We start from the raw sequence: 25,000 nt of genomic DNA on the forward strand, positions 1-25,000 counted from the left end.
AAAACAATTGTCAGTTATTGTTCGCCGAAAAATGTGGTTTTGTCAGAAAAAATATTAACCCTTTGGCCGCCGACAAACTGCCGCTTGTTACAATGAAGCCTTCATTGCGGTAGTTTGTCACTCGGGGAGTTGTTCAAGTTTTTCGGTGCACAATTGTTTTCCTTTGGTTAAATGTTTATGAAAAGACATGAAAATAACTTTATATTATATTATATGATGAAGAATAACATTAATTGAGGCTTTTTAAGGGCAGTGGAACTGAAAACTTGTTACAAGCTGCTTTGAACACTGGTGTACTAAATTGTTTTTATTTTCAAAAATAAGAGTGATGTCCAATGCTGTAATGTCCACATACAATTTGTGTGGAAACAATGGGAAGAGACCTTTCCAGAACCTGAATTTTTATAAAGTTGTCAGAGGTAATGAATTCTGCTAAATGACAGTTTATAATGTGCATAACTTGAGCGTAATTCACATTGCAAGTCTTGTTTGATTATGATAAAGCCCAACATTTCCGAAGTGGAAATTCTTATTATTTTTTGAGACAGTACCATGGCCAGTCAGCCAACAGCAAGGGAGGCAGCTGTGGACACTGCCATATCACAACATTTGAAATATGCCCCTGATCGGCATGGAGGTGCAGGCAGGAACAAGCCCTCATCTATCTATAATTCCAGCAGTGTGTGTGTGTGTGTGTGTGTGTGTGTGTGTGTGTGTGTGTGTGTGTGTGTGTGTGTGTGTGTGTGTGTGTGTGTGTGTGTGTGTGTGTGTGTGTGTGTGTGTGTGTGTGTGTGTGTGTGTGTGTGTGTGTGTGTGTGTGTGTGTGTGTGTGTGACCAGTTTCTCGCCAACCACTGGTCCGATCCAATTGAAACTTGCCAGCTATATTGCTGGGGACCTGAGTGTGTGCCTTTTCAAGGTTTGAAATTAATCGGACAAGTGCTTCCTAAGTTATGGCCATTTATTTACCAAACCAACTGCGCCGGTGTGGCCGATGGGGAAGAGATCCTCAGCCGCATTCCCCATTACGGGTTACAACGTACGGACTTCCGGATCGTGATGACTTACTGTATTCTCATAATTTCTCGATTTCTTATGCACATTTATTGATAAACACTGCCCCAATCCAGTCGTCGTTTACGATAGCAAAGGAACGGCCTGTGTTTGTTTGAAAGTTATTATTATTATATTTGCACGTACGGCCACGCATGTACAGCCTCGCACGTACGGGCACGTACTAGTGTAATAATAACGAGTAACAGCAACACGCTGTGCCAGCCGTCCATGTCCTTGATTTTTAAGAATTTGCAACATAGTTAATTGCAATGTTGTATGTTGGAAACCCAGCCGAAGTTTACATTGTGAAAATATTTACATGGATTTTTATGCATAATGAAGTTATTTTCTTTTCTTGTGAAATTAAGATTGAAAACATCCAACAAATTAATTTTTTTGTGCTTTGGAATTATTTATGTGAGATGCATTCAAAATTGTCTTTTCATACTTAATGATGTTAGATTTATATTTATTCTTTGTATGAATACACACACATCAATATATATTTGGTCTCATTGATTTGCCTGATTGTAATTCAGTTTTATATAATTTTATGCACTGTTCATATCATGTCACGTATCATCTGTTTAAGTCTTTTTGCACCTCATTCTATTGATGCCCGCTGTGGGACATAACAAGTAAAAATATTTCTAAATTATATATATCATGTTGAAATTCTATCAGAAAGGTGTTTGACTTCCCAAGTCGGACCCATATTGTGCTCTTTTACCAGTCATTGCTGAATTTCTACCTATTGAATGTCAACTATAATGTCATACAGCAAAATTTATATGTGGTTCTTCGTCTTCTCATCATTCTTACCTGAGGTTGCTTAATTATGAATCTTGTAACATTGGGTAGTAAGTTTTAATTACATTTTATATAAATGAATGATCTGTCAATACCTTTTATGCTCCGAATGCCCATAATGGATGCAAGCATAGAATTATCAGCAGTTTTACTTGCTCTCTCCCTCTATCAAGTGCAGCCTGTGGCTGCTGGTTGCATCATTGGTTGGGGCGTGGCTATGCCGCTGATGCAGTGTCCCCCTTACCAATACACTGGTACTTATTTTGCCGACCTCGGAAGGATGACAGGCTGAGTCAACCTCCTGGTGTATTTTAATTCAGCAGCCAACAGGGCTTGAACTCAGGACCCAGGGATCCCAAGCCACCACCCTAACCACTAAGCCAACACCAGGCTTGAGTTTTACTAACACTGCATGATGATGATGTTGTACTTAAAGGTGCCTTTGTGCAGTCAATTATATTTGAGAGAGAAGCTCCACAGTTCCTCTCTGGAGCAGAACTTTCTGAATTTGAATTGTTAACTGTGCTTTGCATAAAGTGAGTTTGTCAAAAAGGTATTTACGACTTTTACCCATGTGGTATTTCTTTTTATTCCCCATTTTTAACCTCCGCCATCGAAGATGGATGGAGGTTACTGTTTTCACCTCACACACTATCACCTCACCTCACACAAATCTCACACTCTCACTATGTCTCTTCGAAAGGACCGTTTACAAAACCCCCCCATCCACTTTCTCAACAATCCTCTGGAAGAAGTCTTTTCTTTCAAGCTTCTGGGTCTCACTATCTGCCATGACCTTTCCTGGGAAAGTCACATTTCCAACCTTGCCTCAAAAGCCAGTCGCCGACTGGGAATCCTCCGTCGTGCAAAGTCCTTCCTTGGCCCTCTTGAGCTCCTGACCACTTACAAAGCTTTTGTCCGTAGCCTGATGGAGTACTGCTCTCCCCTCTGGGCTGGTGCTCCTGCCTCCCACCTTTCTCGACTTCACGCTGTCGAAACCAGGGCTTTTAAGATCATTGGCATCTCCCGCAATGAAGCTGAGTCTTTGGGCCTCTCACTCAATCACCGCAGGTTGGTCGGTGGTCTTTCTGTCTTCTACCGACTCCTCTCCAGCCTTGCCCCCCTGCTCTCTCTGTGATTTGTCCCAACCACATTTCCACAGGGCGCTCAAGGTCCGCCAACAACCCCTTCTGGTAAAACTACCAAAATCACGAATCACTGCTCATCTTCACTCTTTCATTCCTCTTTTTCCCGCCTTTGGAATAAACTTCCTCACTCTATTCTTTCCCATTCTTCCCTCCAGGCTTTCAAAACAGCTGTTCACCACCACCTCTTATCTTCCCCCATCCAAATCCTCGATCTTTTCTACCCCCGATAATCCACCCAAGCCCACTTCCTTCAATTCTCCTGCTTTCCTTCCTGAAAGTCCCTTTAATGTCCATCTTCCCCTCGCCATGTTCCCCGTCCCATCCCCATCCCTCTCCCTTCCACAGTTCACCTGTGTCTGTTCCCCAATGTTTTGTCCCTTCCACTCCCGCCCCTCTTGTCTCATGCCTCCTTGCTGTGAGTTGTGTGTTAGCTCTCATACGAGCCTCGACCAAGGTATACAAAAAAAAAAAAAAAAAAAAAAAAAAAAACCCCGTTTGTTTGTTTGTTTGTTTGTGAACAGTATTACAGAAAAACTCCTGGACGGATTTCGACGAAACTTGGTGGGGGGATTAGGTATGGTCCAAGGATCAAGCCATTAGATTTTGGACTTGGTCCAAAAAAAAAATTTTTTTTTCAAAAAAATGTCCATTTTATTTGAAAAATATTTGAATTTTTTTTTGCATTTCTACATGTTTTAAGTGATTTCCAACAACCCCAAAAAAAATGTTAGAGGAAAAAAAACCCAGAAATTTTGCAACTTTGTTTTCAAAAAAATTTCGATTTTATTTTTTGGGCATTTCTTCATGCGCATCGATCTTGTTCAGTTTATTCAATCGTGGTTCAGTAGAGGCTGATCCGTTTTGACCTACAATGAATCGGATATCAGTGACCCAGTAGTATTGGCGGTGGAGGTTTTGCACTCTACCGAGTGCTCCCCCTCTACTTGGTATATGTTTCTCAATTGCAATGGTATCTACTTTTATTTATTGTACGTTTGTATTTGAGTGTGCTTTTTTGGTACAAATAAAGATATTATTACTATTCATACTGCTTGCATATTTTTGCCCCAATCATGCTCTGCATGATATGTGAGAAATGATTATGAATTACAGTTGTTTTCAAGTTGTGGTCATTATGTATTACTGTGCAACGTATAATGATGTTGCAATACAAAACTTCAATGTTTTGATGATGGCACCGGTGGAACAGCTGTGCTCCGCTGGCCCCAGACCGACGGGTCGAGGGCTCCATCAAGCTGGAAGCTGAAGGGTGTCATGCACTGCAATGTTCGTATTTTTGGCGTGCAAAGAAAAGTGTAAAAACAAAAACTCCATTTTATGAACGTGATAAAGTTGAAAAATAATGTCATGCTTCAATGTTGTGACAACATTGAAATCTGACCATGGGTGTTGCAAATACAACTTCCCACTGACCCAATCCTGACGTCAGGATACAACCAGAACACGACGCTGCAACAACGTCAGATTTCAACGTTGTCACATCGTTTAAATATGATGGCATGGGTTTTGCAAATACAACTTCCCACTGACCCAATTCTGACGTCAGGATACAACCAGAACACGACGCTGCACCGACGTCAGATTTCAACATTGTCACAACATTGAAATCTGACGTCATAGGTGTTGCAAAAACAACTTCCCACTGACCCAATTCTGACGTCAGGACACAACCAGAACACGACGCTGCAATAACGTCAGATTTCAACGTTGTCACAGCGTTGAAATCTGACGTAATGGGTGTTGCAAAAACAACTTCCCACTGACCCAATTCTGACGTCAGGATAGAACCGGCAAACGACGTTGCAACAACGTTGTGTGCCTGCTGGGATGGTATTAAAAACTCCTCACTGCGACATTATTAAAAACACCTCACTGCCATGGTATTAAAAACACCTCACTGCCACATTATTAAAAACACCTCACTTCCACATTATTAAAAACACCTCACTGCCACATTATTAAAAACACCTCACTGCCACATTATGAAAAACACCTCACTTCCACATTATTAAAAACACCTCACTGCCACATTATTAAAAACTCCTCACTGCCACATTATGAAAAACACCTCACTGCCACATTATTAAAAACTCCTCACTGCCACATTATTAAAAACACCTCAATGCCACATTATTAAAATCACCTCACTGCCACATTATTAAAAACACCTCACTGCCACATTATTAAAAACACCTCACTGCAACATTATTAAAAAACACCTCACTGCCACATTATTAAAAGCACCTCATTGCCACATTATTAAAAACACCTAACTGCCACATTATTAAAAACACCTCACTGCCACATTATTAAAAACACCTCATTTCCACATTATTAAAAACACCTCATTTCCACATTATTAAAAACACCTCACTTCCACATTATTAAAAACACCTCACTGCCACATTATTAAAAACACCTCACTGCAACATTATTAAAAACACCTCACTGCCACATTATTAAAAACAGCTCACTGCCCCATTATTAAAAACACCTCACCCCCACATTATTAAAAACACCTCAGTGCCATGGTATTAAAAACACCTCACTGCTGTGGTATTAAAAACAGCTCATGCCCACATGATTAAAAACACCTCACTGCCATGGTATTAAAAACACCTCACCCCCACATTATTAAAAACACCTCCCAGCGACATTATTAAAAACAACTCATTGCCACATTATTAAAAACACCTCACTGCCATGGTATTAGAAACACCTCACCCCCACATTATTAAAAAAACCTGACTGCCACATGATTAAAAACACCTCACTGCCACATGATTAAAAACACCTCACTGCCACATGATTAAAAACACCTCACTGCCATGGTATTAAAAACACCTCACACCCAAATTATTAAAAACCCCTCCCAGCAACATTATTAAAAACACCTCACTGCCACATGATTAAAAACACCTCACTGCCACATTATTAAAATATTGTGACGTCCACGGGACTTGAACAGTCCCGCCAACATAGAATGAGCCGAAACGATGGAGGCGGTTTATTTATTTATAACCCAAAGATGGCGGTTCGAATCGCTCTACCGCAAACGAGACGAGGAAGGTGGCACGAGTCGCTTTTCACTGAGTTGATAACGTTTATTCCTCTAACCAGAAATAACAAGACTCGGCAAGAAGAGGGATTCGGGGAGATTCGACGGGGTGGTGTGGGATCGGGCGTGGGGAAAACACAGACAATTCCAATGGATACACCAATCTCAAACCCTCTAAGGCGCCAGGTACACACACACACACACACACACACACACACACACACACACACACACACACACACACACACACACACACACACACACACACACACACACAAAACATAGCTATTCCTGGTGGTCAGGCTGGACCGTGGTGTGGACGCAACAGTCCCTGGATTGGCGTCGGACGAGCTGGCCTTGCTCTCGCCAGGGGGGCAAGAGAAACCGTGGTGCTGTCGACCTCCTGGTCTTGGCCCAAGTCCGCTCACAGCAGCCAGGGAATCAGTTCTGGCGCCAAATTGCGAGCAGGAGAGGGAGGCAGGTCCGCCCGCCGTTCGACCCCGTACTCCGAGCCAGCAGAACCACAGAGCCAACCAAGGTGAGGCACGAGGGTCAGCAAGGCTACAAGACACGAAGAAACCTGGTCCGAATCAGCGCAACAACAAGCACGCTCCTAGCACAACAACCTCCACCCCAAAAAACGGTCTTTCTGTCCCGATCTTCTTCCTCTTCCTTTTCGACCCCGAACAGAACCTTTTTATGCTCCCGTCCTCGTCACTTCCAATCGAGCCGTTTGTTGGCCCTCCGCCGTCGCCTTCCGCCAATCGTGATCACGGGGCGGAGCCATCCGCAGCACTGTCCTGTGACGTCACGGCAAGCCTCCAGAGAATACTAAAAGGGGTTTACGCAGACACACTTACCCTATCCCGTGTCCCTATCTAATTACGTGACAATTATAATTTCCCCCTTGAAGAAATGGACATTTACTCGACAACTTATCACCACCGAATTGCTACTTATTACATCGAGATCCTGGTACACTGGAACAGCATGGCATACCTAATTAAACATCCTAGTTACCCTTTGAATGCATACCCCCCCCCCTCAAACGTAAAAAATATATATATATTGTTGCGGATTCGCGCCCGCCGGCGTGCGAACGGCCACGTAACTCGAATCGCGGCACGTCGCCCACCGGACGGACAATCCAGTCGTGACCCTCTCGGACTAAAGCCGGGAACCAGTCACGGGTGGACCTTTCGGCCTCACCACGATCGTGCCAATCGGCCCCCCGCGTGGGATAGGGTTGCTCGCCAAATTCGACCTACCTAAGTACCCACACGGAGGGTAGACCGGGCGATCGCTCCTCGCCGCAGGTCGACTTCGGACACGGGCCACTTTAAGCGACCCGTTCCGTACTATCGGGATAACCGAGCGGTGTTATCGTCGGCCTCGACGGTTGGATTAATTATCGGGCGTATTCAGCCCACTACCAACCCTTTACGTGAAGTAAGATGGAGATTCAATAAAGGAAAAGACGAAGCGAAACGGGAAAACAGTTCAACATAAAGTACATTTATTTCACGATGAACGGAAAGCACACATATACAATTACACCAAAAGCAAATGTAAAAGAAGAAGAAACACAATATTACACAAAAAGCAAATATAAAAGAAGAAGACAATGCAGAGCTATCCGACTACCGAGCACACGGCAACACTTATACAATTTTACTTTACAGACGGCGCCGACAACACATATACCCAAAGCAAAAGAAAAGGACCACCCTCAAGGATGAGGCGGGCCTGGGGCCGAGACCGCGTCGGGCCTACCCGTCTGATGATGAGACGCAAAGTGGCGGTGGCGCCCCGACTCCGCGGGCCTCGCGGACAGTGTCTGGTAGGGGGTGGGAAAGGGGCCCCCTTGTCGCACTATCTCAGCGCGGGGGGAAACAGGAGGGGGTTGTTAATGCTTGGGGGAAAGGAGGATATCTCCCTGTCTCGGGTCCCGCGACGAGCGTCTCCACCACGACCTCGGTCGCGCCGCCGGCCTCTCCCTCCGCAGTTCCCCGAATCCGACGCGAGCACCCCCTCGACCGCCTTCGCCGCCGCCGCCTCTCCACAGCTTCGTCCGATCGCCCTCTCCGTCTCCTCTCTTGACTCGTCCCAACTCTTCACTGGCTCCGCGAACTCCCAACTGCGAACTGCCAACTGCGAACTCCCAACTGCGAACTGCCTTGACTGACGAACGCAGCCGTTTATATGCCCCGTGGCTTCGCCCCTTCACCCTTAACCCTTTACCTCCGACCCTTCACCTCTAACTGGCTCCCCATTGGACCGAGGAAAAGTGGGCGTGAATGCTTTTTGATCCATGAATTTGCATATAGCGACCACACTCCAACGCCCTGGAGGCGGGGCCAAATCGCCCCACGCTCACCGATAGGACGGAACAGAAGTGGGCGTGAGTCGTTTTTGATCCGTTTTCTTCGGAAAGTCTGTGATGTTTCTGAACACGCTGCTCGGTGCGCGCCCTGCACGAGTCCAGTATCGGTGCCCACAAGTGGCGCAAGAATGGTGGTGATGCGATGGTGGCGAGTTGTGACGGTAAAGGTCGTGGCTGTTGTTGTGAAGCGGCGTTGTGGTTGGTGGTTGTTGTGTGATGGCTGTTGAGACGTGGTTGGTGGTGGTAGTAATGGCGGCTGGTCCAAAATAAAGATAGTAAAAGAAAAACGGCTATCCTAAAGTCGCAGCCCGACTGAATGACATTTATCCCCTCGAAACAACGGGTTTGGGCCGAACTACACATATACTTACAGAGATATCTCACCTAAGGGACCTGAATGGTGGTTTGTGAATTTCGTCAACCACAACACTACCCCCTCCCCTTTTTACAGACTCGTCCCGAGTCGTCAAATTTTCGTGTGCCATCATGTGTAGTTTTCCCCTAGTACATTTTACCTACGGATCCCTGAGTGCGACATTCATGGTATTCGTGTCCCCAAAATAAATAACCTGAGGGCTGAGTAACTACCTAAACAAACTCACTCACACGGACGACTTAAATAAAATTGCCGGCGCTAAAACAGACATGCCGGGGGCGCACTCATATGTACAGTACATCTTAACCTTAACTTACAAATTTTACACTAAACCATGGCCCAGGATCACTGAACTCTGCAAAAAGAGAGCAGTTAGCAGGAAGCCAGGCTGCTCGCATGCAGTCTCTGGCTCAAACAATGCAGGTGACGGGGAACGTGGCCGGCTGCTCACACGCAGTCCAAGGCCTTCCCTTTTGAACTGAACGCAGTGAACCACAACGGTGCATGGGCCGCACAAACGCAGTCTCCGTGCCAGCTCAAGTGGCACACGCAATGAACACAACGAATGGATGGATGAATGGTTTGAACTGAACGCAGTGAACCACAACGGTGCATGGGCTGCGCAAACGTAGTCTCCGTGCCAGCTCAAGTGGCACACGCAATGAACACAACGAATGGATGGATGAATGGTTTGAACTGAACGCAAACACGGTGCACGGGCCGCCACTGCAGGCCCGTGTTGTAGCTGCCAACAGGGCAGTTCTCGCAGCTTGCAAACTGTTGCTTTCTGATCCTGGCGCACATGGAAATGAACAGGGGGGGGAGGGCAAAGCAAAATTGAACGGGGCTGGTGAATGTAGGCAGTGGGCATGGCATGGCATGGCATGGCAAAGGCAGCAGGCAAACACAGCCCGCAGAAGAAGGCCGCTGCAGGCAAACACAGCCGGCAGATGAACTGGCCGGCACAGGCCTTGAAGCACAGCAGCTGCAGACAATCCGACCAGCGCAGGCCTTGCAGCACAGCAGCTGCAGACGATCCAGCCGGCACATGCCTTGCAGCACAGCAGCTGTCGATGAAGTGGGCCGGCCTTTGCCTTGCAGCAACGCAGCCAGCAGATGAAGCTGGCCAGCCTTTGCCGTTCAGTGGAGGTTGGTGGAGGGAGTGCGGTGGTGCTGGCCACTCGGAAGGCGGGCTCGGACCTACCCTACGGTCTCCCTCCCTACCTATCGCCTTTGCCTGTCACTGTCTATACCCACTCCCTTAATTTGTCAAACCCCAATTTAGCCCCAACTTTTTTTTTTATTTTTACTTCCCCACTATAAATCGTCCCCTAACCCCCTTTACTGTCCTTGTTCGGCTAACCTATCCTGTCACCTCGCCTACTCCCAACCCCTACGTTCCCTTCCCGGAGGGGAATAAGGGAGAGCTAGCGTCCTGTGTCGAGGCCCAATTCAAGCCTCAGGATGGCCTCCCCAGAGTTCAGCGATCTATAACCAAAGTGGGTCCAGCGGCCCACAACGAGAGCGAGGGGATGGATGGTGCGGAGGGGTACATCTCCTAATCTACCCTAACCATTAACTGTTAAACAACCCCGGGGCTTTCAACAAGCGCCTCTCGCTTAAACTATTGGTTCTAACAACCCAGATTCCCGTCGCCTGTGTTGGTGTCCTCACAATTTCGGGCCTCGCCCCCCAATTTTCTCTCCGTGCCCTCACACGGTCTCATGGCTGGGACACGTGGCTCCCTTTGGCAGGCACGACCCTCTGCCGATTCTCCCGCTATGGCACCCCCGGGCACTACACTGCCTCCGAGCCTACCAGCTCCCTAAACACCGGGAAGTGCCCCCCATGGCACCTCCCCTGAAACGCACACGTGGCAGGCTGGCTTCCCGGGCCCCTTTCCGAGCGTCACCCGTGCCCACAACACTGCCCACGCGGCTAATGGCGCCCCGGGCCCCCGCACCAAGCAGACGCACCCGTGCCCACTACGCTATCCCGGCCCCCCATGGGCCCTTGGCCTACCACGGCCGACTAGCCTGGTGCCCGGGGTACCCACTCAGCGATACTCACCTTTCGCAGCCACGCTCCCAGTCCGTCAACAGGGCTCCTGCACCCCTCCAAACGGGTTTCGAGCCTACTTCCCCACCAACAACAAAACGACCTCCATTTTTCAATTTAACTAACCCCCTAACTCACTCTACACTGACCCCGGGGTCCCTTGGGCGGGAGTCACTCCTCCCCCCAATCACTCATCGCACCATGCATTCCCCATTCGCTCCACTCACACAGACCCGCTGGCCTCACTCACTCAACAAGTACTCACCTCACAACTCACCAACTCTTCAACACACACACCGCTGAACTCTGCCATCCTCCTAACTACATCCCCTAACTAACTCGTGCTCCCACGTCGTCCCTTAAACTAGTAGCACGTTCCTTTTAACACTACGTAGCTAAACTATGTCCCCTCTACACATTCACAAGTCTGTCACTATCTCCAAATCTCGAAAATAACTTTCATTTTATTTCCCAACCTAAATCTGGCTACAATCCCTCTAACTAATCCATTCCACGGACTCCATGAGGACTTACCCCTGCCCCATGAAGTCGGTCTAACTAAGCTAACCCTTCCCCCTAACTAGTTTCCATCCTGTGCCCCGGGTCAAGGGGGTCTTCCACCCTTTGCCCAGGAATCCTGTGCACCCGAAAGTGAGGCTTGCTTTTTTCTTTTTTTTTTTCCATGCGCAGCACCAGCGCGGCAACTCGCATCTCGCGCACTTTCCACCTGCCCGTGACGTCATGCAGCTGCACGTGTTCCTCGACCCTCCTTGGACGGTACCATCCGGCAGGGATACCCCTCCTGCCGGATTCCAACCCCACGTGCAGCCATGACGTCACCGTGCGCATAAAAAAACACAAGCCCCACGTCTCGAGGGGTTCCCCACGCGAACACATGTGCTTTGCCCGTTGGAGCTTAACACACACGATTGCGTGGAGAACCCGTCCGGTCCAAATCCGTTTACCTGCCTAAGCTTTGTCTGTCCGCGGGATCGGCAAATCCACCGCGTGCGTTTCCGGACCAGGACTTCACTCTCGCAAGCGAGCACGTGGGGGGCTCGTGCGTTGCACAGCACGGACCTCGTGCTCACTGCTGGGTGAACCCGGCACGGTCCCCGAAACAACTACAGCCGCTACTCGGCTTTCTTTCCTCTCATGTCGCCGTCGTCGCCATTCAACACACGCGCTCCCGCGTGTTACGACGCTCACACTCCACACCATTAAACTCACACCGGGAGACGCGGCTGCATGTTCACACATGCCCACCGACATCTCCCTTACATACCGCTCTCTCACACACACGGTCTCCCTTGCACTCGGCCGTTCACTCACGCATGCCATTACCCTTGCACACGTGGCTCCACGCACTCGCGGCCTTTCACTCACTCGTGCTATACTACTCACACACGCGGGGGCACTCATCCGCGGTGCCTCACTCATACACCGTGCCTCACTCACACACGCGGGGGCACTCAACCGCGGTGTTTCATCCATACTGGACGTTTCACTCACACACGCGGGGGCACTCACCCGCGGTGCCTCATCCACACTGGCCGTTTCATCCACACACATGGCCTCTTCCACTTGCGGTGCCCCTTTTACACACGGCGACGCACTCACACCTTGCACCACACACACAGAGACAACCACACTGGGGATTCGTGTCCCCACAAGGGTCTCCGGGGCCTCTATACCCCCCAAGCTCTCCGTGAACCTGTCCACAGCACTCCTCCCCTCGACCTCGCAAAGCACGACCGAACTCACCTGGTCGTGACTCGCCTCAAGGGGGAAACTCCCTCCCCTCGTTCCTGGAGGAGGCCATCCAACTGCTCGCACCGGGCCTCCACCCAGTCCACCAGCTCATCCCCATTGTCCTCCACTACCTCCGTGTGTGTGTGTGCGTCACTTACCCCGTCTTCATCGTGCAGTCTTCCCTCTATCGTTCCCATCTCCCGTGTCTCTGCCAACTCAGTCACCTCTTCACCCTTTACCTCCCTTGACTCAACTATCATTTCCGTCACTTCCCTTATCTCCCTCGTGCACGTCTCCGTCACCCCAATTAGTTTGTCCCTCTCGGTTACCGTCACTTTTTCTGTCACGACCCTCGCCCAACACGCCCCCCGAATTATTTTTTCACCCGCCTCCACCGCGGGCCTGTCAGCCGTTGCACCCCCTCCCAGCTCGTTCGTTCCTACACGTGGAGTCGCCATTCCCAGCTCCCTGGTCACGGCCTTCATGCCCGCCTGCAGGCATCGGCCCATGTTCTGCGTCTCACCCCGCAGCTTTTTCATTCCTTCCTTCATTCCTTGCGCATTTGTTTCCATATTAGTTTTCATGCGTTTTATTTCGTTTGTGAATGTATCCATCTTTTCGTTCATTTGTTGTGTATTCGCATCCATCCTCGTTTTCATTTCCGCTAGTATGGCGAATAGCTGGGCCATGTCGGGTGCGCTTGGGTGAGCTGATTCGGCAAGAATCGGGAGGTTTTGGTGGAGAGGGGGAGGGGAGGTGTCATACACCGCGGCCGCTGCCGCACCTATTTCGGGCTCTGGGTTCAGTTGGGCGAGTTCGTTTTCCTGTACAACCAACATTTCCTGCACGGGGATTTCGTCCTGGACCATGGATTCTACACATTCTACATCCATTTCTAATACCCCTGGCTCCCGCTCGCCTTGAGACGCCATCTTGCTTCTCGTAAAGGGTTAATTTAGCTCGCTCGTAATTTGGAGGGAATCGGGGGTCGCTCCTCTCACCCCTGGACCGATTCCCGTGAATTTAGCTGGAGACAGGAGAGCCCGTTTTCCCGTTCTCCGATACCAGTGCCGCGAGGAGGGCGATGAGTTTATATCGCACGACCTGACACCAGTGTTGCGGATTCGCGCCCGCCGGCGTGCGAACGGCCACGTAACTCGAATCGCGGCACGTCGCCCACCGGACGGACAATCCAGTCGTGACCCTCTCGGACTAACGCCGGGAACCAGTCACGGGTGGACCTTTCGGCCTCACCACGATCGTGCCAATCGGCCCCCCGCGTGGGATAGGGTTGCTCGCCAAATTCGACCTACCTAAGTACCCACACGGAGGGTAGACCGGGCGATCGCACCTCGCCGCAGGTCGACTTCGGACACGGGCCACTTTAAGCGGCCCGTTCCGTACTATCGGGATAACCGAGCGGTGTTATCGTCGGCCTCGACGGTTCGATTAATTATCGGGCGTATTCAGCCCACTACCAACCCTTTACGTGAAGTAAGATGGAGATTCAATAAAGGAAAAGACGAAGCGAAACGGGAAAACAGTTCAACATAAAGCACATTTATTTCACGATGAACGGAAAGCACACATATACAATTACACCAAAAGCAAATGTAAAAGAAGAAGACACACAATATTACACAAAAAGCAAATATAAAAGAAGAAGACAATGCAGAGCTATCCGACTACCGAGCACACGGCAACACTTATACAATTTTACTTCACAGACGGCGCCGACAACACATACCCAAAGCAAAAGAAAAGGACCCCCCACAAGGATGAGGCGGGCCTGGGGCCGAGACCGCGTCGGGCCTACCCGTCTGATGATGAGACGCAAAGTGGCGGTGGCGCCCCAACTCCGCGGGCCTCGCGGACAGTGTCTGGTAGGGGGTGGGAAAGGGGCCCCCTTGTCGCACTATCTCAGCGCGGGGGGAAACAGGAGGGGGTTGTTAATGCTCGGGGGAAAGGAGGATATCTCCCTGTCTCGGGTCCCGCGACGAGCGTCTCCACCACGACCTCGGTCGCGCCGCCGGCCTCTCCCTCCGCAGTTCCCCGAATCCGACGCGAGCACCCCCTCGACCGCCTTTGCCGCCGCCGCCTCTCCACAGCTTCGTCCGAGCGCCCTCTCCGTCTCCTCTCTTGACTCGTCCCAACTCTTCACTGGCTCCGCGAACTCCCAACTGCGAACTGCCAACTGCGAACTCCCAACTGCGAACTGCCTTGACTGACGAACGCAGCCGTTTATATGCCCCGTGGCTTCGCCCCTTCACCCTTGACCCTTTACCTCCGACCCTTCACCTCTAACTGGCTCCCCATTGGACCGAGGAAAAGTGGGCGTGAATGCTTTTTGATCCATGAATTTGCATATAGCGACCACGCTCCAACGCCCTGGAGGCGGGGCCAAATCGCCCCACGCTCACCGATAGGAAGGAACAGAAGTGGGCGTGAGTCGTTTTTGATCCGTTTTCTTCGGAAAGTCTGTGATGTTTCTGAACACGCTGCTCGGTGCGCGCCCTGCACGAGTCCAGTATCGGTGCCCACAAGTGGCGCAAGAATGGTGGTGATGCGATGGTGGCGAGTTGTGACGGTAAAGGTCGTGGCTGTTGTTGTGAAGCGGCGTTGTGGTTGGTGGTTGTTGTGTGATGGCTGTTGAGATGTGGTTGGTGGTGGTAGTAATGGCGGCTGGTCCAAAATAAAGATAGTAAAAGAAAAACGGCTATCCTGAAGAGTCGCAGCCCGACTGAATGACATTTATTCCCTCGAAACAACGGGTTTGGGCCTAACTACACATATACTTACAGAAATATCTCACCTAAGGGACCTGAATGGTGGTTTGTGAATTTCGTCAACCACAACAATATATATATATATATATATATATATATATATATATATATATATATATATATATATATATATATATATATATATATATATATATATATATATTGGGCGTATAAAAACATCTCACTGCCACATTATTAAGAACACATCCCAGCAACATTATTAAAAACACCTCACTGCCACATTATTAAAATATATATATATATATATATATATATATATATATATATATATATATATATATATATATATATATATATATATATATATATTGGGCGTATAAAAACATCTCACTGCCACATGATGAAAAACACCTCACTGCCATGGTATTAAAAACACCTCACTGCTGTGGTATTAAAAACACCTCACTCCCACATGATTAAAAACACCTCACTGCCACATTCTTAACAAGAAGGTAGAAACAGAATTGTGCTACTACATGAAAAACAGCATCCTGGTTGCCATGGCAACCACTTTAGATGACGAACGTATTGTTGTGGTTGCCGAAATTCGCAAACCACCATTCAGGTCCCGTAGGTGAGATATCTCTGTAAGTATATGTGTAGTTAGGCCCAAACCCGTTGTTTCGAGGGAATAAATGTCATTCAGTCGGGCTGCGACTCTTCAGGATAGCCGTTTTTCTTTTACTATCTTTATTTTGGACCAGCCGCTATTACTACCACCACCAACCACGTCTCAACAGCCATCACACAACAACCACCAACCGCAACGCCGCTTCACAACAACAACAACAACGCCAACAGCCACGACCTTTACCGTCACATCTCGCTCTCGCAACCATCGCATCACCGCCATTCCCGCGCCGCTTGTGGGCACCGATCCTGGACTCGTACAGGGCGCGCACCGAGCAGCGGGTGCAAAAAGCGGCCTTTCCGAGAAATCGGATCAAGAATGATTCACGCCCACTTCTGTTCCGTCCTATCAGCGAGCGTGGGGCGATTTGGCCCCGCCTCCAGGCGCGTCGGAGTATAATCGCTATATGCAGATTCGCGGATCAAGAATGATTCACGCCCACTTTTCCTTCGTCCAATGGGCGAGCGTGGCTCCGCCCCCGAGCCGTTCCTGATCCAAAAATCTGCATATGATTTCTCCTGTCGGACTATAAAGCGCCGAGCGCGGGGCGAATTTGGGGAGTTGAGGAAAGAGTTGAGCAGTTGGGAAGAGTTGAAGAGTTGAGCAGTTAAAAAGAGTTGGAGAGTTGTGGCGGCGGCGAAATCAGTCGAGAGAGTGTCTGTCGGGGTCCGGAGAATCTGGAGAAGCCAAGAAGCTTTGTGGAGGTCTGCGCTCGTGTCAGAGTCGGGGAGCTGCGGAGAGGGGAGGCCGGTAACGCGGTCGAGGTCGCAGTGGCGTCGCTCGTCGCGGGACCCAAGCCAGCCAGATATCCTCCTTCCCCCAGAGCATCAACAACCCCCCCCTGTTTCCCCCCGCGCTGAGATAGTGTGAGAAGGGGGCCCCGTTCCCACCCCATTCCAGGCAGTGCCAGCGAGGCCCGTGGAGTCGGGGCGCCGCCGCCATTTTGCGGCTCATCACCAGACGGGTAGGCTCGACGCGGTCTCGGCCCCAGGCCCGTCTGCCCCCTCATCGTTGAGGGTGGCCCCTTCCTTTTTCTTTTGCTTTGGAGTATATGTGTTGTCGGTGCCGTCTGTGAAGTAAAACTGTATGAGTGTTGCCGTGTGCTCGGTAGTCGGTAGTAGATCTGCATTGTGTTTCTTTTGTTGCAATTGCTTTTGGTGCGTAATTGTTGTTTCTTCTTTTGTTACATTTGCTTTTGGTGCATAATTGTGGTAATCGTATATGTGTGCTTTCCGTTTGCCGCGGAATAAATGTGCTTTATGTTGAACTGTTTCTCCCGTTTCGCTTCGTCTTTTCTCTAATTGAATCTCCATCTGACTTCACGTAAAGGGTTGGTTGTGGGCTAAATACGCCCGATAATCGGAACCGTCGAGGTTGACGATAACACCGCTCGATTATCCCGATAGTACGGAGCGGGTCGCTTAAAGTGGCCCGTGTCCGAAGTCGACCTGCGGCGAGGTGCGATCGCCCGGTCTACCCTCCGTGTGGGTACTTAGGTAGGTCGAATTTGGCGAACAACCCTATCCCTCGCGGGGGGCCGATTGGCACGATCGTGGTGAGGCCGAAAGGCCCACCCGTGACTAGTTCCCGGCGTTAGTCCGAGAGGGTCACGACGGGATTGTCCGTCCGGTGGGCGACGTGCCGCGATTCGAGTTACGTGGCCATTCGCACGCCGGCGGGCGCGAATCCGCAACAGTATGTTGCGACACACCGTCTCCACAGTCTGTACCGATGTACCAGATGTGAAGTGTGAAAGTTGAAAACTTTGGGAGTTAGAGTGCGGAAAGGAACGGACAGACAGACAGACAGACAGACAGACAGACAGAGGGACGGACGAATGGACGACCGGTATCACATAATACGCCCATATATATATATATATATATATATATATATATATATATATATATATATATATATATATATATATATATATATATATATATATATATATATATATGGCGTATAAAAAGGGAATACATAGTTGCCAACTCCACCACCCACTTTTGGTGGTGGTCTACTACTTTTTGTGCACTTGAAACGCAAAAAGTGTCAGCATGTAAAACACTTAAAGTATGATTATAAAGTATGTAATATAAATTAAATATTTCTGTGAAGGTGCTTTTGCCACATCCGTAGGCATGGCAAAGCACTTTAGACCACAAAACTCCGTCTGTGTCAATTTAATCAGTTATTTCGCTTCTGCAAAGATTGTACTTCACTTCAAATTCACATTCTCTACCCACCCCGAGGGTGGGTCAACAGCGAGTTACTTTAGAGTTTCGAGTAACTATTCTGTTTTATCCTCCACCACATGAGAGTCGAGTTAATTGTGGATTGAATCCAAAGCAATATTTAAGTTGACATATGGAAGACCTTTTTGCTCAGCATGAGTCAAAGTGAGAATCAGGTCATTTGAAAAATTGGGTCCACCGGGAGAGCAGCATATCATTCCTCCAGGATAGTCAATTGGACTTCTGGCACTTTGCAGACACCAAGGTTGTAATTGATCTCATTTGAAAAAAAAATTTTCATTTGGGATTTCAAATCTCTTGGAGAACATTTCTTTGTGGAGGTTGATTGGTGCATTTTGAACGAATGGAATAAACTCAACCACTGAGTTTTATAAATGTTGAGGTGATCACCAATATTCTGAACAACGGTCGCTATTGTGGTACTTGTTTTCACCTTGGAGATGATAAAAGGAATATAACAAGCCTTTCATGAATTTGAGCAACAAATAAGTGATTATGGTAAAAGTCAATGTCAAAGAAATGGTTTTGGGAAATCAATCAGCTGATACTTCTGGTTTATCAAATGCTTGGAACATCACCCTGTATATCACATTCTCCCTCCTAACCACCCTCACCGTTGGAGGAAATGTTGTGGTTCTCCTCTCTGTAACGCGTTACCAACATCTCATGAAAGGGGTGCTGAGCGTTTTCATTTCCTCACTCGCCTGCGCTGACCTGTTAATTGGGATGGTGGAGATGCCTTTTACTGCGATGCAAATTCTTGAAGGAAGCGCGTGGCCCTTTGGACGTCAGGCTTGCAACTTTATATTCATCATCGATGTCACAAGTGTAACTGCGAGCATCAACAGTCTCTGTGTGATCGCCATCGACCGTCATATCGCCATCACGAGGCCGCTACGATATCCGTCCCTCGTTACACGACGTAGAGCATCTTATGCTGCCCTTGCTGTTTGGATCCTTTCCCTCACCATGTCCTTCTTTCCAATTGAATTCAACTGGTACCACTCAGAACAACCTGAAGCAATGGCATGCTATGAAAACCCCACTTGCTGCAGTTTTCTCCCCACGGTGGAGTATGTCTTAATCACGAGCTTTCTCTCCTTCCACCTGCCTGCTCTGGTGATGATCTTTGTATATTCGCGAGTTCTGAAAGAAGCCAATCGGCAGGTAAGATTGAGTTTTGGTTTTCTGAACTTTTCATAATAATCGCGATTTTCGCAAAAGAATCAAAATCAATGGTCGAGATACAAAAAAGTGTGTGTGTGTGTGTGTGTGTGTGTGTGTGTGTGTGTGTGTGTGTGTGTGTGTGTGTGTGTGTGTGTGTGTGTGTGTGTGTGTGTGTGTGTGTGTGTGTGTGTGTGTGTGTGTGTGTGTGTGTGTGTGTGTGTGTGTGTGTGTGTGTGTGTGTGTGTGTGAGTGAGATATGGGGTTTCAGAATATGGAATGGAGTCCTCCCAGGGCAGGCTCAAAGTATCCGCCTTCTTTCAGTAAGGGGTCACCATTCATGGACCAAGCTGTGAAGTTTTCTGTTCTCAAAGTTTTGTGCCGAAGGCTCTCTTGAGGATCGTCACTGAGCCCTGGACAGCTTCCAATATTCCCAGGGATAGTTTTTATTATCTCTGTGAGGTTCTTAATCATCATTCTCGTACATCCAACGGTCACTGGTACTACTTTGCATTCTTCAGCTTCCAGGATCTTTTCACTTCATTCTTGAGGTTTTTGATCATTCCATTGATTTCTGCATCGTTTCGCCATAATACAACACAATCCTCTTTTGGATTACCATCACGACATCTTTTGACATTTTACGTTTGTTATAGAATTCTGATTGATGCAGAAGAATGAAGAAGTATACAGACCATATCGTTCTCTTTGTGGCCAAATATTTCTCTTACACTCGTGTGCCATAATTATAAACAACCAGGTTGATGCAGTATTTTTATACATGACCCCAAGCATGCTGGAATGTTATTTGCTCAATTAACACATGGGCCACACTTGTGTGGAAGCTGTTGCTTGGTGTCCCTTATTTACCCAGGCGTTTCCAAATTTTTTTCTCCACTTCCTGTATTTCTTCAAACATATTTTCAAGTGTTTATGTGTTTGTGCATTTTGACCTTTTTCCTTCACAACCCAACCATATAACCTCGAGGCCCCAAATTTTGGGTGTAAATACAAGACAGTACTTCAGAATCTGGGCAAGGTTTTTTTTAAGCAACCACACGTTGGCCTTGATGTCCATTTTGAAGCCGCTATAATGTGAATATTTGGATGTGCTGCCACCATCCCACAAGCAAAAGATAACCACCATAAGGCCAAAAACTCCAAAGCATTTAAAATTCTATCCCATCCCAAAACCAGTGCTGGGAAAAACTCACCCAGTCGGGCAACACCGGTATTCCCCCACTCATCCCGGGCAGCACAGGGTGGCTTGCCCCTGCACGTACATATTTATATAGCATATAGCTCCATGATATGGAAATTTTCAGAATTGTTAAATTATTTCAATGTTTATTTTTGCTTTTTACGATTTGTTCATCTGGCATTATTCCTGAAGTTTATTCTTGAACAATTACTTCTCACTTCTGCAAGTCAACTGAAGAAACTTCTCAATGTCATTGCCACCACCGAATTGGGTGGAGATAAAACCGTAACGAGCAGTTTCACTCCTTATATTCACAAGAAATAAAAGACATTTAAAAAAACTAAAAACAGACGGATGATATTTCTAAAAAGAAACAGCCAAACAATGTAGGAATGACACCACATTACAATGCCACAATACGACAACAATCCTCATGGATTACCATCACAACATCTTTTGACATTTTACTTTTGTTGTGGGATTGTGATGGATGATTAAGAAGAATGAAGAAGTACAGTATACTGAAGAAGAATAACAATGAAGAATGACCACATTACGGTGCCACAATACGACACCACAATCCTCATTGATTAGCATCACAATATCTTTTGACATTTTACTTTTGTTGTGGGATTGTGATGGAAACAACAAAAAATTTTTTCTGGTTTCTGCAATTTTTTAAGTTATAAAATGCTTTATGTTTTTTTTTATATTTTGTTATTTTGAAATGGATTAAATCCATCCATGTTATTAAATTGCTTTTATACTCGTTTCAGTTGATTTGCAGCATGGGTTGGAATGGTTCTGGAATGGTAATGTCCAGTATCCATTCCCCCACCCTCCCACCATCCTGGCCTGGTTTGGTTGATTCAACATTTATGTTTGATTTCTTTTCCAAATACAAGGACTCATGCTGAATATACAGAACAATTTAATTTTGGGTTGCGTGCATTAGCCCAGAGACAAAATAATTTCCTCGTGTTTGTTGGAATCACCATCATGACTTCAGCAGTTATTGAGTTCGGTTGGGCTAAGGTTTTACATTGTTTTTAGAGGGGAAGCACAAGAAGAAGAATGAGTACAAATTGGCGATTTCATAATGTGTCAGTATGGTGCTTTAGCAATGTATTCTGGCATCTTTTTAAGTCTTCGTCGTTCAGAAAACGTGAGAGAATAAAATGTATGGATTTTAAATGCTTATGACTTCCCTAAAATCGTTTATGAGTGTATCATTGTGTACACATTTGAATGGGCAGCCATTTTATCCCCCTATCATCCCTCTATATGGAGTACTACCACACTCCATGATAGGTGATGCAGGTTCACTGAACAATCAGATATTTGTTGTTGTTGTTCATAATTGTGACAAACATGTTGCTGTTTCCCTTTCAGGCACAACAGATTCATGTGAATAGTTTGAGGGAAGAAAGAGTTGGTGAAGGTACACAGATGTCTGTAAAGAAGAACAAGAACAGGAAAACAATGTCTGCAAATGAGCGAAGAGCTTTGAAAACACTCGGTATTATCATGGGTGTTTTTATATTCTGTTGGTTACCGTTTTTCATTGTCAATCCCACACAGGTACTATGTGGATTCTGCATTGGTGCCTTTTATCAATCCAGTTTTATATGGTTAGGTTATATTAACTCAGCATGTAACCCTATTCTTTACTCCCGAAGTCCCGAGTTCATGGCGACTTACAAACATCTCCTTTCTTGTGGTTCCAGAAAATTGCGGTTGTTGAGCAAATTCAGAGGCTTTTCACAGTGAACTTCAACTGCATAAATAGCAACTCATTTTGGTCATTACTCTGACCATAATTTAAAGATTAGGCTACTTATAGCATTTATGTTGTTAAAACATTTACAAGCTAGTTTATCGAACCTATGAGTTGTACACAATGGTCCATCTGTCACCCTTTATTTTTTTGTTTCTGAAGTCGAGGCTCAAGTAGAAATAGCTGTGGAAAGTGTGGAAACACATGAACAGCGGGGTGGAAGGACAAAACAAAGCGATGCTTGGGGGAAGAATGGGTGTCGAAGAAAAATATTTAGGTGGCAGGGATTGAATCTCACTCTGTGCCCTACCATATCCAAAGCAGTTCTCCAAGTTCCAAGCATGAAAATGGGGGTTGTGGAGCAAAGTTTGAAAATTCTCTTGACCACTTTCAACAAAATTAGCAGTTTTGAAGGGACTTTTTAAACCAACACTTGTGTTTTTCGAAGATTAAATCCACAAAATCAGGGAAAATTTCAGTTTTGAAAACATGAAAAAGAAATAAAAAATTCACGAAAAAATAAATCCCCACTTTGAGCTGTTTTATCCAAGAGTAATATTTTATTTGATGCGAGCAAATACCACCCATCAGTTTGCTAATGCGAATATGAAAGGGGGGGGTGAGTGTGGGGAGAGTGAGGAGGTGAAGAGGGAAAGAGAGGATGCGTTGGGAAGCGAGGAGGGATGGAGAGTGAGAAGGGAAGGGGTGTGGAAAGGGGAGACAGCAAGAGGTGAGAGGAATAGAAGGCAGACATGTGGTGGAGCGTTCATTAAGATTCATGCAGTAATGTCTCATCAAAATTCTTCTGCATCGCATAACAGTGAAGATGGGAACAAAATGATGTCTGAAATCCATTTTCTAGACATACTAGAAATAACACTGAACATACTGGACATACTAGACATACTAGAAACTAGACATACATACATAGACTGGACATACTAGAAATAACACTCAGAGACAAACATCACCCGGACATGTCCGGAGATAAACACAGTCCAGAAACAAACGATGCCCAGAGACAAACACCACCCACACACGTCTGGCGACAAACTCCCGTCCAGACGTCAACACTGCCCGGACCGAAACACCACCCAGACGTGCCCAGAGCCAAGCTGTCCAGTGAAAAACACTGCTCAGACACGTTTGGAGACAAACTCCAGTCCAGACTCGTGTGGAAACAAACTCCCGTCTGGACATAAACACCACCCGGACGCATTCGGAGATAAACACTGCACAGATGCGTCTGGAGCGAAGCTGTCCAGAGGCAAACACTGCTCGGACACATCTGAAGACAAACTCCCATCCGGACATGTCTGGAGTCAAACACCGATGGATGCGTCCAGAGACAAACACTGTTGGGATGCATTGGGAGCGAAGCCATGTTGAGACAAATACCACCCAGACACATCTGGAGACAAACACAGACATAGCTGAATACAAACAATTCCCAGACATGTCTGGAGACAAACTACATCTGGACACATACAGACACATACAATGCTCGGACACATCTGGAGACAAACTCACGTCCAGACAAAAACACAGCCCGGATGCATCTGGAGACAAACATCGTGCAGACATAAACACAGCCTGGACACATGCAGAGACAAACACTGCCCAGAAGCGTCCAGAGCGAAGCTGTCTGGAGACAAACACTGCTCGGACACGTCGGGAGAGAAACTCCCATCTGGACACATCCAGAGCAAACTCCCATCTGGACATGTCCGGAGCTAAGCTATCCGAAGACAGCATCACCCCACCACGTCTGGACAAAAAACACCCAGACATTTCTGGAGACAAACACAGACAAATTGGAAACAAACAATACCTGGACGCACCCAGAACTAAGCTGTCCAGTGACAAACACTGCCCTGAGACATGTCTGAAGACAAACACAGACTAGACAGCTCTGGATACAAAAAATGCCCGAACATGTCAAGAGACGAACAATACCCAGATACATCCTGAGACAAACACCACCCAGACACGTCCAGCGACAGACAATGCCCAGACACATCTGGAGACAAACATCTCCCGGACATGTCCGGAGACAAACACCACCCAGACGCGTCTGGAGACGAACACAGACACATCTGGAGACAAACAATGTCCGCACATGCCAAGAGCCAAGCTGCCCAGTGCCAAATACCTCTCGGACAGGTCCGGAGACAAACTCCCATCCGGACAAAGACTCATCCAGACATAAACACCACCAGGATGCGTTCGGAGACAAACACCGACCAGACATAAACACTGCTTGGACACGTCCTGATACAAACACCACCGGACATGCCCAGAGACGATCTCCCATCCAGAAATAAACAATGCCCAGATACGTTGGGAGACAAGCACCGCCCGTAAGTATCCGGAGCCAAGCTGTCGAGAGACAAACTCCCATCTGAACACATCCAGAGATATGCTCCCATCCAGACGTAAACACTGCTCGAACAAGCCCAGAAACAAACTCCCATCCAGACACATCCGGAGACAAATACCATCTG

At 47.4% G+C, this 25,000-nt stretch overlaps 1 protein-coding gene and 1 long non-coding RNA gene across 2 annotated transcripts in view; both read left to right on the plus strand.

Annotated features, from left to right (window-relative positions):
- Positions 1 to 25,000, plus strand: part of LOC147033097 (uncharacterized) — a 44,456-nt gene that overhangs the window by 315 nt on the left and 19,141 nt on the right. Inside the window, exon 2 of the long non-coding RNA XR_015055439.1 lies at positions 22,112 to 22,238. This is a non-coding gene — a long non-coding RNA (uncharacterized LOC147033097). The remainder of the gene's footprint in view (positions 1 to 22,111; positions 22,239 to 25,000) is intronic.
- On the plus strand, positions 18,850 to 19,771 carry LOC147033098 (beta-2 adrenergic receptor-like). The gene has a single exon (XM_085871905.1). The coding sequence runs from the start codon at positions 18,850 to 18,852 to the stop codon at positions 19,555 to 19,557; it is 708 nt and encodes a 235-aa protein (XP_085728031.1). The 3' UTR covers positions 19,558 to 19,771.

The sequence above is a fragment of the Eptatretus burgeri genome, chromosome 2 (genome assembly GCF_056783735.1).
Source record: "Eptatretus burgeri isolate ZD-2024b chromosome 2, Ebu_testis_v1, whole genome shotgun sequence".
NCBI classification, from domain to species: Eukaryota; Metazoa; Chordata; class Myxini; order Myxiniformes; family Myxinidae; genus Eptatretus; species Eptatretus burgeri.

Coding starts and splice junctions, on each gene's coding strand:
- LOC147033098 (XM_085871905.1), top strand. CDS start 18,850: ATGGTAAAAGTCAATGTCAAAGAAATGGTTTTGGGAAATCAATCAGCT.